Source organism: Chiroxiphia lanceolata, chromosome 12, assembly GCF_009829145.1.
Source record: "Chiroxiphia lanceolata isolate bChiLan1 chromosome 12, bChiLan1.pri, whole genome shotgun sequence".
In the NCBI taxonomy this organism is placed as follows: Eukaryota; Metazoa; Chordata; class Aves; order Passeriformes; family Pipridae; genus Chiroxiphia; species Chiroxiphia lanceolata.
In genome coordinates this window covers 10,026,051-10,046,198 of record NC_045648.1, presented here as the reverse complement: position 1 = coordinate 10,046,198, position 20,148 = coordinate 10,026,051, and the positions used below count along the sequence as shown (strand labels likewise).

The window sequence follows — 20,148 nt, the reverse complement described above, 5'->3', positions numbered from 1 at the left end:
TCCGGTTTCCGAGGCGGATTTAACCTTCCCCGCGCGGGGCGGGGGGGCGGCCGCCGGCGATGGGGCGGGCGGCGGGCCGGGGCCGCGGGGCGTGCGGGGCTGGGGCGAGGCGGTGCCTCGGGCCCGGCGCGGCGCTGGGCTGGGGCGAGCAGGGCGGCCGCCGCCTCCCGCCGCGGCGATGAGCGCCTCGGCGGCCACCGGCGTGTTCGTGCTCTCGCTCACCGCCATCCCCGTCACGTACCTGTTCAACTGCCTGGCGGCCACCGGCAGGTGAGCTGGGCGGCGGCCGGGGCGGTGCGGGGCGGGGGGTCCCCGCGGGTGTTTTTGTCGGCGGCGCGGGGCTGAGCGGGACGGGGCGGGCGGCGGAGCGGGACAGCGGGGCGGACCTCGCCTCGCCGCTCCCGGGTCCTGCCCGCGTCCTCCGGGATGCAGAGGGGGAACGCAGCCTGACCGCTCACCCCGGGACCCTCCACGCTGCCGGTGTCCATCACCTGGAGCGTGTCCCGGAGCTCCGGTCACCCCGGGCTGGCGGTACCGCCGAGGGGACAGAGCAGCCGGGACCGGGGGCAGCCTCCCTCCGGCTCCCTGTCCGGGCATTCACAAACAAAATCCAACGAGTGGAAGAACTCGCCAGCCTCGGAGAGCTCCCGCAGGCTTCCTGCAGGCACCCCCTGAGCCTGCGAGTTTAACTAATAGTGACCGTATGCCCTCGCTCTGCCAAAACGCGGTCCCAGGATAAATGGCGGGTCTAGAAAAGAAAAGTCTTTCTTCACGGCAAAAACCGGCTCACTCAAAGGTCTGTGTGGTATTTTGTGATCCCAACAGCCTGGGGTGTTTTGCAACTACTGCACAAATATTTGCTTCATGTTTTAAAGGCTTTGCTACATCTGTTCCTTCCTCATTTTCCTCCTTCTGGCTGATAACAAATTTTTTGGTTTCTCACTGCTGGAGTAATGTCGAATAACACATGCTGACTTACTTGATTCATTGCCAATATTTATTTCAAAATGATAGACTGCAGTGAAAAGTCACTGCAATATTAACAGCTGTAACAGTACGAAGAAATTCATCTCTGGGAAAACAGACTATCAGAAGATTCAAACCATGAAATAAATCAACAAGCTAGTACTGCTCATCCTGACTCAGAAAGTATGTGTATATATATTCTGAAATATTTGGTCTTGCAGATTTTTTGCAATAATTTTAAGTCAAGTTTCACTGCGGCTGAAATTGTCGTAATATAATTTCTTTGTACACAATTTGTTTTTCTTGACACAGAGTGGTACTGTGTATAAGTACCATATGTATAAAATGATGTAGCAGATATTTTTAGCTTATGCATCTGTACTTTACCTAATTTTCCCCTTCATTTTTTTTCTTAAATAAGCAAAAAAATTGAACACTGAGGAGGGCAGTCTAGAGAGCTAAGTATAATTTACCTACTTAGAGCTTTAAAACAATTTTAAACTGGTTTTCCTAGGTTGTCTTTGGAGACAAATTTGCTTTGTGCCAAAGATTTTTTGTGCTTTCCCCTGTCATCACTTTACATGCACTAACATTATGGCTCCGTCTCCACGGAAAAGATGTTTCCACTGAGCCCACCTGCATTGATTACTGAACCCCCTCAAATGGTCCTGCCTTGTAGGGCCAGAGAGACCCCTGGTAGCACTTCAAAACTGAACATTAAAGCTAGATCCATCATAGGTGCTCCACACTGCCACTCCTATGCCATGGAACTGATGCATTTTAGTTTTGAATATGTCATTTCCTGGGTAGATAATTTATTGCTGAGGTTAGATGAAATGGCCCCAATGATCCTTTTTGGCCTTGGAATCTCTGTGGGTTTGATCTTCACCTCTCACTGCCCTTTAATTTTCCCATGATTTTTGTTTATTTTTGTAGATACCAGTATGAAAACTGATTTTAATCCTACAAATCTAGACTCCTGAATATGTTGTTTATCTAGCTATTTTCGTATTTTCTTTTTTTAGCTGATCACATGTGAAAATAGAGGCACATAAATTCTGCAGAACTATAAAATAAGTACTATGATGGACTATGAAAGGGACTTTATTAGAAGTTACTTCAAGAGTATGTATGTTTGAGGATAGCTGATAAGAAAAGCTGAAGAAGCAAAATTCTGTCTTTGTCTTTCTTTTAAACTTGTTTTTTTTTAAATACTGTTGCAGTTCCTGGGTAATCGTTGCAGTTGGATTGCTGGTTCTGGTTCTTATTGCTCTGTTGGCTCGTGTTCTTGTCAAAAGAAAACCACCGAAAGACCCGCTGTTTTATGGTATGTCCTGGTTGTGATGAAGCTAAATTTCCTGTCCCAAAGGAGGGACTGACTAATTTGCCAGCAAGGTCTGCTACAGACTACCATGGGTCATGTATTTGCCTTGCTCACCTGCAAAAATGACAACTCCCTCTCCGCCTCCTTTTTGTTGTCCTTTCTCCTTTCCAAGTGATGACTACAGTGAAGGCTGTACACTTCATGTATCCAAGATTTTTGAAAGGTTACATAGTCCTTTCTGCAGACCCTGACTTTCAATGGAGGCTGTGCCTACAGCTCTACAGAATTTCACATTCCTCAGAAAAGCTTCCTAAGAACTGTGTTGACTAACCACTAATTAAAAAATACTGAGCTATGTGGGAAAGTCATATTGTGTGTTAAATATCTGTGACCTCAAAGTAGATGCAACTAGTTCAATAGATCTCTGTCTGACTGAATTTATCATATTGTGAAGCAACTGTGTGATTCCAATTCTTTATTAATTTCTTTTCCTTATCTTATTACAGTTTATGCTGTATTTGCCTTTACCAGTGTAGTGAACCTAATAATTGGGTTGGAACAGGATGGAATTATTGATGGATTCATGACTCATTACTTGAGAGAGGTAAATAATAGTTTGGCTTACAAATGTAAATAAAATCTTCACTATAAATAACTTGGTGTAGTATTTGTCACAGAAAAATAGCCATTCATACAAACACACATTCAATGGGTCTTCTTGAATTTTGTCATTGACCTGCTTTGTTATTGTTATGGACAAAACCTTCTCTTGCATGGCTTGAAACCACTGACTCATTTGGGAAAAAGAATGTACCTTTCATACTCCAACATTATTTCACTCAGTTTAAGTAACACTGTTCTGTATTAACTTCTGGGAAATGGATGGACTGCACGTGTTTGCAGAAAGCCATAGACAGCACCCAGGAGTGGAGTCTGGCAGCACCTAAATGTGTTAGCAAGAAGAAAACAAAATTGCTGTTTTATTTTTGCCTAATCACTTTACTGAAAGGAATTAAAGTAGAGCTAAAAAATGATGATGCCAGGTACCTAGTCAGCAGAATCTGTTGGCTCCTGAATATCAACATCCACCAAAAATAGCTCAGTAAGAGCTTGATATGAAAGTCACTGAAGTCATTGAAAAGATTCCATGAACCTAAGCGAGAAATGAGTTGGACCATACAAGGTTATATGTTGGCATCAATATATTCAATACTGTTGTAAATCTCTAGGTTGCTAAATATATCTGCATTTGTTCCATGCTAAATGTATCTTTATTTTGTAGTTTTTACCACTAAAATATGGAAAAGTCATATTTCCATAATGTAGCAGAGTAATGCTGACAGTCACACAGAGGAGTTTTCCCCCCCATCTTGCCCCCTATTTTGCAACTCTAGAACTCATTTAATTATAGCTGATCCTGCATACATCAGGTCTGTGCTTGGAAATATGTATTGTCAGTCAAAAACTGTACCACTGGATTGCAAGAACACCAGTTACTTTTCTGAACTTATCTCTAGCTGTTCTTTATTAATTATTTGTTATTCTTCCTCTAATCACTGAATCTCTTCTAAAATACATGTTTCCCCAGGGTGAGCCATATCTCAACACTGCCTATGGCCATGTGATCTGCTACTGGGATGGCTCTGCTCACTATCTGATGTACCTGTTGATGGTGGCAGCTATTGCGTGGGAGTAAGTCAGTTTGATTTGTGTACTGTTTGCTTTGCTCCCGTTCTCACATAACCTACAAAGGGCTTTCTTTTCTATGCAGTGTTTAGATTTTTCTTTCAAGGCGGTTCCATGTCATAGGCCAAAGCAATGCTGCTAAAATTTCATTACATTCAGGAGTTGTACCCTCACCAAGTTACCCTCTCTCTCAGCTGCCTAAGCCCAGCAAATGCATGGGGATGTATCTGTTGCAGAGTCAGCAGAGAGCAGCACATCTGCACCCTTAGTGTTAGTTAAAAGCTTAAAGATGACACACATTAAAAGCATGTGCGAGAAAAACAATTCGTTTTTCAAATAACACATTTAGGATAGGAATAATGCATTGCTTAGCACAACGATGAATCTCATCCATATTAGAGAGTGCCATGAAGTTTAAAAGAAAATGGCTATTTCTAGAGATTCTTATGTTTCTTGCAGTTGAATAGCAAGTTTGAGAAAGTAAGTACTTTAGTTCCAGAGGCTAATGTACCTGCTGGTAATAGAAGCATTAACAGTATGGAATTAATTATTAATTCTTTTACAGTCTGGTACAACCTGTGATGTGCAGACTCAGCCTTGAGGAGTGAAACATGACAGTAAATAACTGAGTATGCCCAGAGCCTGTACGGTTCATGGGATAACCTTTAACCTTCTCACACATGAATATAGGATTTTTCCATATCCCCCTCTCAGAGGCAAGAATCCACTGTTGACTTGTGGTACAGATTTTAAAACCTTTACATACTAAAAAGCAACCATGGCAATGAGTATAATATTTGAGGTAGGGGATTTTTAGAAAAGGTGCAATAATTATTCTGTTCTCTTTTTTAAACAGACAAAGCTATAGAACCATTGGTCTCTACTGGCTAGGTTCCATTATCATGAGCATCATTGTCTTTTTGCCTGGAAATATTGTGGGTAAGGAAGTAATTTATATGACTAACTTTTTCCTGTGAAGCATTTTCTAAATTCAGCATTAGGCTATCTATATTTTACTGCAGTCTTGGTTCATTTCTGTAACAATATGAAAGAGGAATTTTAGGAATATCAGTAGAGAGATACAAGATATTTTGAAATCTAAATATGAGGGAGGGAAGATGGAGACCAGGGGAGAAAAAAAACCAAACCCTTTCAACTTACACTGCTCTCAAGGGGAAAAAAAATATTGTATTTTGTTATACCTGTAAGGCTTTCATCTAAACTAGGTTTAAATAATTAGACAAAAAGCATGTCTTAGTATCATAAGAATACAAATCTTATTTTACATAAAATTTCCAATTTACTTAAAAGTCTGACTTCCCAGCAGCTTAAACTGAAGCAAAGCTGACAGATGTTCAACTGAGAAAAATGTTCATATGTCCAAATAATTTGTAAGTTTTAGGAAAACTCACTTTGGTCCTGCTTTTTATGGCAGAGGAGGAATATTCACGGTGCAGGCTGGGGCCAGCCCAGTGCCCTCCTGTGTAGATCCACCACAGAGAAAAAGAGCAGATTTAGTGCAACAGTATCCCTTCCTCTTCCCTCTAGGGAAGGCCAAGAAACTTGCTCCCAGGAGCATTCCTCCTGCCTTCCTTTCTGACACAGAGAGTAGCCAGTGTGAAAGACACAGATTTTCCTGATTTACCTGGGCTGAGGATATCTCTCGGAATGTTTTGTCCTCAGTACAGGCCTGTAGGAGGAATCAGGACTTTGGAAAGCAAGTGCAATATCAGATCTTGCAAAATGGATACACTTTTTTATTTCCATTTTTTAAAGAACAAGCTCTCTCTTTGAATCAGGTTCCATTGAGAGATTTCAAAGCTGTGCCATCCTGTAGGATTACCTGGTGCAGAGTGACAGGTGTTTTCCCATCTTCCTAAAAAATCCCTGATTTCTGAAATGGCTTCAGTAAAATAGGCCCTCCATTACCTGTGACTCTACCAGTAATGAGCATGTGATTTTCAACAAGACTTGTGTGTTTCTTTAACAGTGATTTCTAGTGTTTTATCTTTACATTACTATAGCTGCTTCAGATTTGATATTACAGAGGATATTTTTAAATTCTTCTGCAACACAGTTTACCAATTCTCATAAATCTTATAATAATTCTTTAACAGGCAAATATGGAACAAAAGTGTTTCCTGCTTTTTTCCTAAGTGTACCATATATCTGCCTCCCCATATGGGCTGGGTTCAGAATTTATAACCAACCTTCAGTGACTCAAGACACTCCAGTCAAGGTAATTTTATTGTATTTCAGTGCTGGTTACTGTTAGGAAAGCTGAAATATGCTGGCTGCTTCTGGTGGGTTTTATAGGTCCCTCAGAGAGCATGGGATGTACTGTGACTGTTGTGACAATTGCTGTTGGGCTGAGTAGACACTGCAAAAATGTCTGTACTGGACGACTATTTCATCATGGTGGAATAAAGAAAAAGAATCTTATGTTTAGAGTAAAGAACCCATTTGTAGGTGTAATTGTGTTTCTATCTATTCAGTTTCTGACTGCTTTAGTTTTTTTAGCTGATGAAAATACTGACCTATACCAGCTTCATAAAGCACCACAAGATCCCATAGAAACAGTACAGGAAAGTATTCTTCTGAAGACGACCTGCAGATTTCATGCATTTAATAATTATTTGTATATGCTTTCTTCAATATTAGATTTTACAGGTGAGATGTACGTAAGTGGATAAGAAAATTATTTACACACTTACTAAAAAAAATAAATCTGTAAAAACGTTTACTTAAAACTCCTTAGACTTTTGTCTTTGAATTTACTAGTTGGATTGTAAGATCAACTGAGCAATCAAAACAGTGCATTAATAGTTCATGCACTGTTTTATTAAAAAAAAAAAAAAATTCCCTGCAGTACAAAGCACAGAACAGATCTTTTAACTGTTGATTGCTATAAGCAAGTTTATTGCCACAGCACTCTGTATCAGTTGTAAGCAACAGAATCGACTAATATTTTTGCACCACAAGAGCTCCTGAGTCTCAATCAGGTTCATCCTGTAACTGGAAACATAGACAGAGGTGAAGGATTAGTTCCCATTCCAGAGCCAGGGGGCCATCAGTGTGCACAGGCAGAGCCAATGGCAAAGAGTAACAGCAGGTGATGCACAGACAGATTTTCCCAGAGGTGTATGAAAAATAACATCCATCCATCCATGATTCTTCAGTAGGAAAGGCAGGCACAGGCAGATTTTCATAACTCCTGAAGTTTGAAGAACCACTACAGAAACACAACTTTTAGGGCAAATCCCTATGAAAGGCAAATTAGGGGAGTCTTCAGGTGCCAAACCTTCCACTCTCCTGCACAGGCTTATAGGAAACCATATGCCCCATCCCAAAGCAACCTGAGCTGATTGATTTAAAGGAATCAATAATTCTGGCCAGAAACACATTTTTTAGAGTCATCAAGGTAGAGAAGTGTAGTTAAAGGTAGTGATGGCAATTTTTGCTGTATATATTAGTGAGAACAACCTTTGCACGGAGGATGGACAAAGGTTTCAGTTTGTTTTCCTAGTACTAAGAACACACCAGAAATGGACATTAGAGGAATTGCTGCTTATTTGCTGAAATACAGCTATGTCTCCTGTGCTTATTAGGAGCTAAACTGCTTACCTAGGTTTCATATTTTAATTTGGTATATATTGCAGAGAAACTTAGTTTTAAAATTCTATATATATAAAAAAAAAATAGAAGTGCATGAAATGCTGGTGATCTGAAAACTTAATATTACGCTTCTTTGTGAATCCTTTGTTGTAAACATAAACTTCCTTGCTCAGAAGGTCATAGAAAAAGCCTTGATTCCTGTCACTGGGACTTCCTACCCTTCCCAAGTTGTTTGTTTTCCAGAAGTTGTATTTTATCTTCACTGGTAACTTGTGCTCCATATCCGAGCATGCCTGTAAATCTTAACATGACTACTCATGAATTTTTCATAGAAGTCTCTCAGTCCTAAATTAAGTATTGTTGCCAGGAAATAATTGTGTTTAATGCTACTAATCAGTGAGCTAACAACTGTGAGTCCTGAACATACTTAATTCTCTTTCAGCCGATCACTGACAATTAGCTGTAAAACTTTTTGAAGCTATCGTTATTCAGAGTTGGTATTAAAAGATTTAGGAAGAAAATGTAGCAATGGTTTTAAACATGATAGTGTTAGTATATAGAAAAATGCTTACATAAAAGCAATAGAAGCAAGGCATATTCTATTGGCCAGGGTATACATCGCTATAATATTATTACAAATCAGTTAGTTAAAAAAAAAAAATCAATGTGGGAACAGAGAGAGGTAATCAAGTTGTGGGTGTTTCCTAGCAGAGATGGATGCATGGGAGCAGAATGGAGTTATGTCCTCATCTGCAACCAAACCAAGCTGTGCTGCAGTATTTAGAAAGCCCAACAGATTTATCTACAAGTATATTAGCTCAGAAAAGTTTAATATAATTTAAAATTCACTAACAATTAAAACACAAATTCAGATTTGCACATGAATTCTGAAGGGACTTTTGCAGACAGCACACAAAATTATTCTGATGCCTTAAAACTGATCATGTGAGAACCCCCTCAGAAGTTATGGAAAATAGCTTTTTCCTGGATGTGAGAGAAATTGCAAAGCATGCCTACCCACTTCCTTGCTACACAAAAGAAACTCTGCATGAGATCTGTGCAGAGTTCAGTGCTGTTTGCTGTAAATGAGAAACCTGTGGCCAGCCTGCTCTGCTTGGCCAACGTACTTAACATGTAATTCATTTTAGCATTTATTGATATGCCTTTGCCACGTAAAATAAAGGCAAGGAAAAATTACCTTGTAGCTGAATTCTGCCAGCAAAGTGCATTCTGTCTTTTGAATTCTTGCTTCTGCTTTTATTTATTTTTTTTTAAGCTTTGCATTTTTATTTTGTTTGCACACATGCACAGAGGAAAAAAAGGTGTGAGTTTTCTGTACCCTGGCAATTTCACAAACTCAAACTACACCAAAGGTTGTCTCCACTTATATTGGCTTTGTCTCCACAAGGTTCTATTGTAGCTTTTTAATTGGAGAAAATATGCACGTTCATTTAATATTCATTTTGAAAGGAGGAGTGATACATATCTATCTATATTGATATAGACAGATAGATAGATAAGCCTCATACTTAGTCAAAAGTAGAAAGAAAATATATCAGCTTTCCATTATCTTAGGCAGTTACATCTGAAAATTATTTGTAACTCAGCAGCCTTGGGAGACCTTTGCCTTTCAAAGGATGTCTATTAGAATATAGACATCCTTTGCAGTAATATTATAAGCATTCCTACACTGATACTGTGAATACTGTGAAGTGACACCATACTGCCAAAACAAACCTGTTATTTGTGTTTGAAAGGAAAACAAAGGTGTCACTTTTTTTTTTCTTGAAAAAGATCCTTTGAAAGAAAAACAGAAAAAGTATTATGATGGCCTATGTGTTTACAATAGCCTTGTTTTTGTTAGCCTAGAATTCAGAGCTAGTAGATTTTACTCAGGAATTGTGCTTGCAAGATTGTTTCTCCTGTTTCAATAACTTCATTGTGAATATCTTGATCCCGAGTGCTTTTAACTGTGCCCTTGCATCCTAATTATTGTTTTGCGCTTTGGAGACAATTCCACAAGTGTATAACAGGAAGGAAATCAGGTTTTTCTTTAGCTGTCTGCATGCCAACACACAGCTAATAAAAAGGAAGAGGAAATGAGTAACACATATACATGGGGAAGTTTTCCCTCTGAACTACAGAAAGATACACTGATGTGCTTATAACTTTGTGACTGCACAGTGCAGAAAGTGCACCTCGAATTATTTTCATGGGTCTTGTAGTTTTTACCGTGTAGGCAAAGGGATAACTTTGGTTTTTCCAAGCCACCTTGTTAGATATGGATATGGCCTTTGTTACCATGGGGTATGAACCCTTCACATCTGCCCCTGCAGAGCACTGGGGGGATTCCTGTCCTGAGCTGAGGAAAGGAGGCACAGATCAGAGCCAGAGAGAAGTGTTTCAGTGCCTGCCAGAGGAATCCACAGCACAAAGTGATGAAAGAATGAAAGGAAGGTTTTTCCACATACTCCACACACACATACATGCACATTTCATTCTCTAGTTAGGCATTACATATTAAGATATAATATTTGCTTACTGAACTCAGCAGAGGACTCAACTAGCCACAGAAAAGCTTTTATTTTATGCCAGTGATAGTCCATTGATTTCAATAATGTCACAAGCTGCTGAAAACCAGCATTTGCTGTCAGTAATGAGATGGACCCAATCTTTTTACAAAGCATACCAGATTCTACTTCAAATGTTTGAGACAAACTTATGTTTCCAAGGCTTTTCTACATAGAGACATTCAGGAAAATTAATTCCAATTAACAAAACACACAATTTTGAAAAAGTTAGTTATGCTGCTTTAAATAAGCCTTAGGTGATCGCAGAGTTAATGTTCATTTGATTTAGGTTGAAATGGCACTAATGTATATTGAAATGGCTTTAGTTGGATCCATCCATTTCTAGAGTTTATTCAGATTAATTTTCCTCACTACATCGTATCAAGCCTGAAGTCACCTTTTTAGATGTGGAAATATTTCTGTCTCTGAAATCAGTGGATAGAAATGATGTTTCGCCACTTCACCCTCCTTGTAGTTAAACAAGTCACATGGAACTTGGATGTACTTACTAAACATGTTCTGTGTTGCAGGTGGTTCAGGAAGTCCAGAAGAAAGGGCTCTTAAGACGACCAATAGATTTAATGTTAGCTGCATACCTCATCCTAGCAACGGGGTTTTGCATATTTAGGGGCATGGTAAGTTGAACATGTTTTAATACTCTGGCCTCTAATGTTCAGTCCAACTTTTAAATTTGAGTCTGTATGAAAAACCATGTACATTGTGGTCAAGGGAAATCCTGTAATGTTTAGGGTTCAAATATGCCTTAGATATAAAAGGACAAATTATTCATGATAACTCCTGGTGCTTTTGCTTCTCCTTTTTGTGCTGTGTGAAGCATGTTTTTCAAAAGGAGGTACACAATCATGAGAGTAAATAGCATCCCAAGTGCAAATCAACATGACCTAAAACTGTTTTCATTGGCCTGTTGTTACATTTACAGCCAAAAACGTGGAGACAAATCAACTGAAGGAATTCTGTATTCGTGTTCCTCTAAACAGAAATGCATATTTAAAATTATATAGGATATCAAGTTAACTTCTACCTCATGCAGTCTAAGAGAACATTTCCACCTAAAAGGCAAAAAAATTATCCATGTTACCCGAACAACACATGTTGTTTCTACTAACCAAGGGACAATTTTTTAAAATGTTTGCTCTCTAAGTATAGTTGATTGAATTAAAATTTCTGAGGGAAGGAGGCAGTACTGAAAATGCTTTCAAGAGATAAATCCAGTAGTAGATAAGTGTAGTCCCTTGTCAGCTCTAGTGTATTTTCTGTCTGTCATTCAGTGAACAAAGCTTGAATGTTTATCCTTTCTAGAATAGTTCAAGTAAGAGGTGATGATAAATACCCAAGGAACATTTTATTTACCTAGTGCAGATCATCCCTTTGTAGTTGTGCTGCTCACACTACTCTGCTATCTCCTGCTGCTTCTCTGAAAACTGGCCTCTCCAAACCACTTTTTCCTTCTACTTTGTCACAGGCTGCTTTATATCATACAGATCATGCTACTTCAGAGCACCACTGATACACTGCTACAGTGATACAATTTTACGTGTAATTTCACTGTGGGAAACATTAGTCTCATAGTCTGACTTGGTTCTGCAATCCCATTTCATTTCTCAGAGGATTGGGTTTTTTTGATTTTGAGAGCGTGGTCATTTCCTTATAGCTTTCCTTCACCAAACAGGAACCGCTTACTGGTTTTACTTATAGAGATCAACTGAACATCTCTGTGCAAGCTGCAGGAACCATGATTTTGTGAAAAAGCTAATAAAACATAATCCATTATAGTCCACTCAGACCTGCTTCTTGTATGCCCATGTTGGAAAGAACAGGAAGGAACATCCACTGGTTGCAAATCTTTGCACTTTCCCCTCAGAGTCACACAACAAATACATATGAATTCAAGTTATGCAAAACTTACTCTTCATCCCTGTAGCTCAGGCATTAATGATGTCATAACACACAGTGACAGCTGCTGATCCAGATTGCTAACTCATTTCAGAACAGTATCTTTTGTAGTAGTTTTAAGGGCTACTATGAAAAGGAACTACTTTTGCAACTGCATCTCTCCATGTTTATTTGGAACTTGTTCTTTCTATAGGAATGTAAAATCCAATAATCTTTCCTTTGCTACTCTCTTAAAAACTATTATTACTGTAAGTAACACCTGTCTCACTGCATTGCTCTCTGTTGCTACCTTGCCCCAGTGCAGCTCTTCTTGGACTACATTAATAGTTTACTATCCTAAAACTGGGTGCTTATCTTGAAGTTTCCACTCTTAGAGCAATTTTCCATTGGAAAGTACATTTGATGGGATCAAAGGTTGTTTATCAGAGCAAATCAATAGCAATTATACTTTTACTACAGCATAGCCAACTGACCAAATTCTCTTCCAGTCAAAGTCTTTAAAGCAGGCTGCCAGCATTTCCTCCCAACCCCCCCGAGCAGGAGCTGAGAGGGGGCTGCATTTCACCTTTTAATTGCTGATCACATGGATCACCTTTACAAGCAGTGCTGCAGACCATTAGTGCATCTTTAGGGCTGGTAACAGATGTCAGGTTGGCTGGTTTTAGAACAAATTGTTCACGGGAAGTTTTGAAAATTCTCCTCAGATTGCCCTGGACTGCCCTGCTGAACTCTGCCGGCTGTATATTCAACTGCATGAGCCCTACATAAAAGATCCTGCTGCCTACCCTAAGCTTCAGGTAAAGCATTGACCATGGAGCAGAGTGTGTTAAGGGGTGATTTGTAAACTGGTGCAAAGATGAAGCCATGGGTTTCACAGATGAAGTTCATGGCAAGTTAAACAATATTTCCTATTTTCTAGTATAGCCACTACAGGGCATCAACTCATCATTGTGATAAACTTAGATTCATATTAGTTACCTAGAGTAACACATCCTGATTACTCAAGGTTCTTGTAATACAGTCCATGAAACAGATCTGCATATTTCTTTTAAAATGTTCATTCCCCTTCCTTAGAAGGGCAAAGCAGACTTTCAGTCTGGAATAATGCAGTAAGAAGAGGTGTAGTAGATTAGATTCCTTAAGCTGACATTCACTTCTGTCTCCAGTGACACACTCCTTGAAACAGGACACTATACAAAAAGCCTTGCAGATGAGGGAATGTTGTGCTCTACTTTTGTAATACTGGAGGTTGCCATTCTCCTGCAAGCCTGGCTGCTGCATGTGGACAGGGCCTGAAGGAGTCAGAGGATGCAGGGTTGTGGCAATGAGCAGAAACCAAGTATCTCTGCTGGACCAGTTCTTTCTGGGAAAGGGGTGGTGTGGGTGTATCTCCTACCTCCCAACCGAGAGTGCAATGGAGCCTGAAAAATGGACACCCACGTTATGCTGGACAAGGAGTTAGGTCAAGCCATGCTTACTGGCACGGTCTCAAGATGGCAAGGGGTAGGAAACATGTCTTGGGCAAGGAGAAAACAGCCATCAATATTACGGGAGGCCTTAGGGTAGCTGGATCCAGTCAGTAGTATCCAGGTATGAAATTCTTTCTTAAAGAAGTTAGAGCTGCAAAAAGGCCTTGGAATCACTGCTGCCAGGAGTGTAGTTTTGAGTAGTCTCAATCCCTCAGGAAGCAGCTGGCTGATTTTCAAACGCATCTCCCTCACACTGCAAAGCAACTAATATTTGTGTTTACAATGCAGATGCTGGCATACATGTTCTACTCTGTGCCATACTATGTGATTGCTCTGTATGGCCTCCTGGTGCCTGGCTGTTCCTGGATGCCTGATTTAACCCTCATACATGCTGGAGGACTAGCTCAGGTATTTCTTTGCAAAATGTTCACTTTTGAATTACAAGTTAATAAGTAGACACCTATGGAGTAAATAAGGGGCCCAGGGCTTGATCTTTCCATGCAGGTTTTATGCTAATGTAACTCAGATCAGATCAGTTTTTGTATCTGTAAAAAAACCCTTAATTTAAGGGAGTGGAGAATCAAATCCATTACATGTCTCTAATGACCACATTGTTGCTTTAGCAGACTTCTCTCCTTCTGCACAATGTTTTTATTGTGCTCATTTAAACCTTGTTAAGCACCATGCACTCTTTAGCTGGGACCATGAAGGAAGCCTGTCTTAAAGCTGTGACAGTCAACCATGTAAAAAAATCCCAAACACAACAAAGCAGCACAATATATTGTTTCCATAGTATGTGTTGGCTAAGTAGGTTGTTTGAAACATAAAAATGGAAAAAAGTATCTACTGGTCACACAAAATGTACAGTGTCAGTTGATGATGTGGATACAACACTGGGAACCTCCTGGGCCACAAACCACAATAACTCCCAGACATGCTTGTGCTGCCAAAGGCAGACCAATGATCATACTTCCTAGATGGTGCTGATGCTTATGAGGAGACTGACCAAAACAAAACAATTCAACAGGAACTGATAAATGACTTCTCATAACATACAGATGACCATTAAACAGTTGAGACACAGGAACAATTGATTTGTACTGTATGTAGGAAATTAAATGTGCTCTGAGCATCCAGACAATGCAGAAAATGTGCACATAATCCTGCCACAATAGTGAGAACACAGGGACACAGCAATAAGCGTAATTCAAATACCACTACTAGACAAACACAGACCAACACTTTGTTCCTCAGGCCTGAGATAACAATCATGGATACAAACTACAATCCATTTTAACTGCCCAGTGGAATGACATTTTCTACTTGTGAGCAATTATCAGAGAGAACAGACTTCTTTTCTTTTTTCTCTCCAAACAGTTTATAGAGAATCTTGAATTATTAAGTGATATCAAAACAGAATCTGGCAAACATTAACGAGGAGGTTTAGATGCTTAAAAGGCCTTATAAATATTATGAAACTGTGTTTAGCCTAAATGTAATTTAGGGGAAAAAAAAAAGGCAAAAACTAGCTAAAGTAGGCAAAATCATATCAGGAACTTTTCTTTACCGACAGATTACTCAGGTCTCATAAATTCCCCAGACAATCAGGAAAGAAACTACCCCTTCAAAGATTTTTTTACCACAAGGAAAAATAAACCAGAAGTCAAAGTGTGCTGACTATCACAACCTTGCAAACTTACCAGAGAACTCAGCCTCCCCACCTGGAGGTGATTTTTATTTGTTGGTTTTTTTGTTTTTTAATGTTTCCTGTAACAAACACTTGCCTTTTTTTTAATGATGTTTTATCCTTTTAGATGTGTGATGCAACATTTTGTTGCTGAAGTCTAAAACCCCTCTGTTCTTCTTTGTGGTTTGGCCTCAGGATGTCAATTTGCACATTAGATTAACACTCAAAATTTCCCATTTCACTCTCTAAAGCTTGTCCTGGCAGCAGCAAACACTGTGGGCTGAGAAAAACTGTTTAAGAGAGCTGTATGTTGCTGTGTACTCCCCATATTTTATCTTGCTTCAAAAAAATATTCCTTGACATTTGGGAAGGTTTTGGGGGTTTTTTTTTGGTAGTTTTTACCTAAATGCACTACAGGATGAACTTCAGTCATCCTACAACTGACTATGATTTAATTGATTTGACTTGGTGAACTGTGAGCAGGCTGGGATGTAAAATGCATGTGACAATGAATTGAGGACTCTTTCTATATTATTTTTGGGTTTTGCTATTTTGAGGCAAAAACCACATTTCCAAGTTCATCTGCTGTTTTCTCAAGTTAAAACACTGTAATTTATCATTAAAACATATGTAGTTACTGGAACACATTTTGCTTCCTATTATGCACAAAGGTCCAATAAAGGTAACTATTGGTGGAAGGAGTGGGCACTGCTCCCTGGGAATGAACACTGCTCCTACAGATGGGGAACGTGGAGACTTCAATTTTTATTTCTATCATTATGATGTACTTTTTACAAAAACAAGTCACAAAATACCATATGATGCATCTAAACTAAGAACTTCTAAAAGTGCCTACTAGCCTTTCACACACAGAGACATATTTATTGTTTTTCAGAATTACATGTAACTCTCAGCTCTGTTACTAACATTTAGACTCCAAAACCAGTTATGACCCAGTAATTATTAGACTTTCTGAAGCTCCAGGAGGAGCTCTTTAAATTTCACATAAGTAAAGTACCATGAGCTCTGATTATACAAAAAGGTTGGAGCAGCCTATGACCTTGACGAAATTGGTATTTCTGTATATAAGTGAGCCACGGGAGAAGGGATGAACAGCCACAGCCTTGCTATCCAAAAGCATTCTGTCTCACCAGCTCTCTCTAGCCAATTTCTCTGTTTTCTGAAACACAGAAAGTTTTCCTCTACTCCCTCTCATAGTGGTTTTTTTAATTATGCAGTTTTTGGTGGCTGGTTTCTGCAGTGCCTACTTATCTACCTTTGGGACCCTAAACCCAAGGAATGTATTTCTCTAGGTTATTCTCTCCCCACTCTATTTGATGGCTTTCCTTAGGCTCAGGAGACCTGATCCAAACCCTTGAAAGTTACAGTCTTTGCCTGATTTTAGTCAGTCTTAAAGAGAAGGCACAGAGCAAAGAAGGACTCCTAACCATTTTCCAGGCCCTTCTCCATCCCCAGCTGGAGGGCTTTCTTGGCTGCAGGGTAAGAAATAGTTGAACTATTGCCTATGATTAGGCAACAAGGTAAAAAATATTGTAAAATAATCCAAATCCAAACTACTTCCTATGGACAGGAAGCTTAATGAGTAGTAGGCATACACGAATTGCAAGCTGAGCAGTGCCATATCCAGCACCCAGCAGCTTCCAACTGCTGTGGGAAGGCGGGATCAGCAGATTGGCCGAAGCCCCAAGGGTAACAAAGGCTGGATGTCAGACATGTAAGGCTGCCTTAGAAAGTTACCTGCAACATCTCATTTGGTTGATTTCTCAGCCAAGGTTTAGGGATTGGTTTGAGTATCAAACCTCAAAATTCCCTGCTTGGAGAGGGTTCAACAACAGAAAGCACCAAGGAATGGCTTGTTCGCCGAGAGGCCCCGATCACAGCGAGGTAACACAACAGACCTGTGGTTTCTCTCACTTAGCACAGCACCAGCCTGTTGCACACAGAGCTCTGCCTTACAGCTCTTGTCTTACTGCTCAAAATTATTGACTTGGTGCAAGCCTGCCTGGTACTTGAAGGAAGAGCAGGACTGGGCTATTGGTGAGTGAGAGGTCTGCTTTTAAGACACAGAACAGTCATGGAAATGAAACACACAAGATTAAAGACATAACACAATTTCTACAGAGGCAAATCAAATAAATTAAGAAAAAAAAGTGACTTTAACAACATAAATATCCTCCCTGGTAATGAAAGGAAGAAACAATGTGTTACATTGAAAAACAAGTCTAATAAACAATAACTTCATTATATATGGTGCATCATCAGCTAATAAAAATCTTCATGGGCTACAGACAGGACACGTTACTGCTTTTTGGTTTAACAATGCTCAAAGCTCACTAATGTGCCACAACTCTTGCAAGAGACAAGACCACACAATAAGGCTTAGATACTCAAAGGCATCTTGGAGTCTCTGAGTGTTCTGGGTCTCTCAGAAGCATCCCCTTACAGTTCTTTCTGACAAGGTTTACTATGAATTATTAGGAATTTACTGTCAACTTACTGCGATGCATGGCTGGTCATTCTCAGAGACAGGCGGACCTCACAGTCCTCCACAGCAAGCAGGTAGCTTAGTGTCTTGTTCACCCCAGAAGAGGCTCTAAAAAGCTTTCAAGAGGTTGTCAGTGTCTAGGTAAACACCAGACAGACCAAACTTCCTCTGCAGCCTGATGGTGGCTGGTTCTCTGCCTGGGAATCTATGCTGCTTCATGTAACAAGTGGGCTTTGGTGCTGAGAATTAGTGCTCTGGCTGCCTGGGCCAGGAGAGGTAGCAGGGATCTGAGCCCACCCAGAAGCCAAAGGCAAGTCCTGCCTGAGACAGGTGAGAACAAACGGGCTGCAAGAGGCAGACTGAATTACAAGGCCGATGTAAACAGGCTGCTGACAGCGTGCCCCTAAACATCTGTTTGCTGTGTGATAGCTATTTACAGAAAGATGCTAAGTGGCACTCTGCTGAAGTGTGTTTGTATTTGATTTAGTTGATTATTTTGTTTCCTGGCTCAGGTTTGCTTGATAAGCTCTCCCCATTCAGTGGAGGTGGTTGGAATCACCTGAAAACCAATTTCCTGTTCTGTTTTGATGGATGGTCTCAGCCTAACCTTTTGCTGGGATGGTGTATTGAAACACCTGCACTGTATTTCCCCTTCTACTTTGCTGTGACCAGAACTGTGTTCTCTGTGAGTTTTAAATGACTCCTGCTGAAGCCAGAACAGAGGAAGTGATTTGGTCTTAGTGTACTTCTCTGTGTTCCTAAAATTCTGGTGTCTCAGTGCTTTGCTTATGTTTATCTTCTCATATCTCCTCCACTGCTGACTAAATAATAATAAAAAACCCTGACACATAATAGTTAATGTGAATGAGCTGTAGCTTGAAATAGCGGGTAACAGATGGAAACAAAAGACAGCGACTATCCTGACACTTCTATCTTTAAATGTTTGTTTATGCTAAAAATATGCTTCAGGCCAGCAAGCTTGTCTGTGCCTATAACCTTCACTGCACGCTCAACCCATACTTCAGAACCACCCCAGCCCAAAAGCCAAATATTGCAGACATTTTCTGAAATCATCAGGAGTTCTGGGATCAGTATCTGGAACACTCTGGGTTTAAGATTAAAAAACAAAACCTAAATTCAAACCAGAACTAACACAGCTTCCAAGATTTTACTCTCTAACTTTATTCAGACTGTCTGCTCCTACTGAAGCCTAATGCAACATTCCCAGGCAGGTGGGTGCCAGTCCTACCCCCTGACTGGGCTGAGCAGGAGCACGGGGCTCTGCGGGGATGCCACTTCCATGGCCATTTGCCTGGGGAAGGATTGTGGAATCCCTTGCACAAAGTATGATGCAGAAGCCAAGGGTGCAATCCTATATCTGATGTATCAGTGCCACCATGTACATAAAACAAACCTCCAGCCATGCCATTCATGGTTCCAGTTATGTCTCTTATACTAAGACATTAATGATTTTAGTTTAAATTGTATTTGTATACCAGTGCGCAAAAGGATGATGGATAATTCTGGAATAAAAGGGCTGGCTTGTAAAATGTCACTTGAGATGCAGTCTTGCATGCAGATTATGCCATCTTTCCAAAATATACATCAACTTCACCTTTTTTAATATAAACGTTATATACACACCACAGGCTCAATTTTCCCATATTGGTGCTTCTCTTCATGCTCGAACTCCTTACATCTACAGAGTCCCTGAAGAAGCAAAAGAGTTTTTCCTGATACTGAACGTAATGTATGGGATTCTTCCTCAGCTGTTCGCTTACAGGTGTGTCAACAAGCCAGAGTTTTTTATGAAACCAAAACAAGAAGATAAAACAGAATAGAACCACTGTTTTCAGCTCCTCTCCTTGGCTATGTATATAATTGGGTTGGGATGTAACTGAACTGCTCAAATGGAACCCAAACGAAGCGTGTACGATGTGTAAAATTGCACAACTGTGTAAAGTTGCACGGTCTGTTTTGTTTATCCTACTCAAAAAGGGAAAATAAAGACGACTGCCTTTAGCACCATTTCTCAACATTGTGACTTTGCGTGGCAGTGGATTGCCAGTTCCCACAGCTATTTTTAAGTAAGCTGCTTTGACAGTTTTAGAAATACTGCATGAAGTTAAATAATAATAATGATGTCAGTGTTTAGCCTCCGCACGCAGAAGAACAGCAGTGCCAGCAGTCCCTGCACGGCTACTGCGGAACATGAAGGTCAGCATTGTGAAGCGTGAAAAATTAACATACATAACTCTGTCACATGCACACGTTTTATTTGTCAAAAAGTATGTCTTGTGGGTCAGCCTTGTTAAAAATCCCAAGAAATCTTTTAAGAAGCAATCAACTGTTATGGTAAGACTCCATATATGAGAAGCAAATCATATGGTTTTGTTAATTCTCTTAAGGAT

General features: G+C 40.1%; 1 protein-coding gene across 2 annotated transcripts; it reads left to right on the top strand.

Moving 5' to 3' along the window:
- The first annotated feature begins 16 nt into the window (after window positions 1-16).
- On the top strand, window positions 17-19,773 carry TM6SF1 (transmembrane 6 superfamily member 1). Of its 2 annotated transcripts, XM_032700349.1 has the most exons (10): window positions 17-270; window positions 2,190-2,293; window positions 2,797-2,894; window positions 3,879-3,982; window positions 4,833-4,915; window positions 6,094-6,215; window positions 10,692-10,796; window positions 12,780-12,872; window positions 13,833-13,952; window positions 19,387-19,773. In XM_032700349.1, exons 1-10 carry the CDS (start codon window positions 179-181, stop codon window positions 19,576-19,578), a joined length of 1,113 nt encoding a protein of 370 aa, XP_032556240.1. In that variant the 5' UTR covers window positions 17-178; the 3' UTR covers window positions 19,579-19,773. The 2 variants fall into 2 exon arrangements, with proteins under 2 accessions (XP_032556240.1, XP_032556241.1); XM_032700350.1 differs by lacking the exons at window positions 6,094-6,215; window positions 10,692-10,796; window positions 12,780-12,872; window positions 19,387-19,773 and having other exon boundaries at window positions 141-270; window positions 13,833-13,918.
- The last annotated feature ends 375 nt before the right edge of the window (window positions 19,774-20,148 follow it).

Coding starts and splice junctions, on each gene's coding strand:
- TM6SF1 (XM_032700349.1), top strand. CDS start 179: ATGAGCGCCTCGGCGGCCACCGGCGTGTTCGTGCTCTCGCTCACCGCC. Junction 2,294..2,796: donor GAAAGACCCGCTGTTTTATG/GTATGTCCTGGT, acceptor ATCTTATTACAG/TTTATGCTGTATTTGCCTTT. Junction 13,953..19,386: donor ATGCTGGAGGACTAGCTCAG/GTATTTCTTTGC, acceptor TACACACCACAG/GCTCAATTTTCCCATATTGG.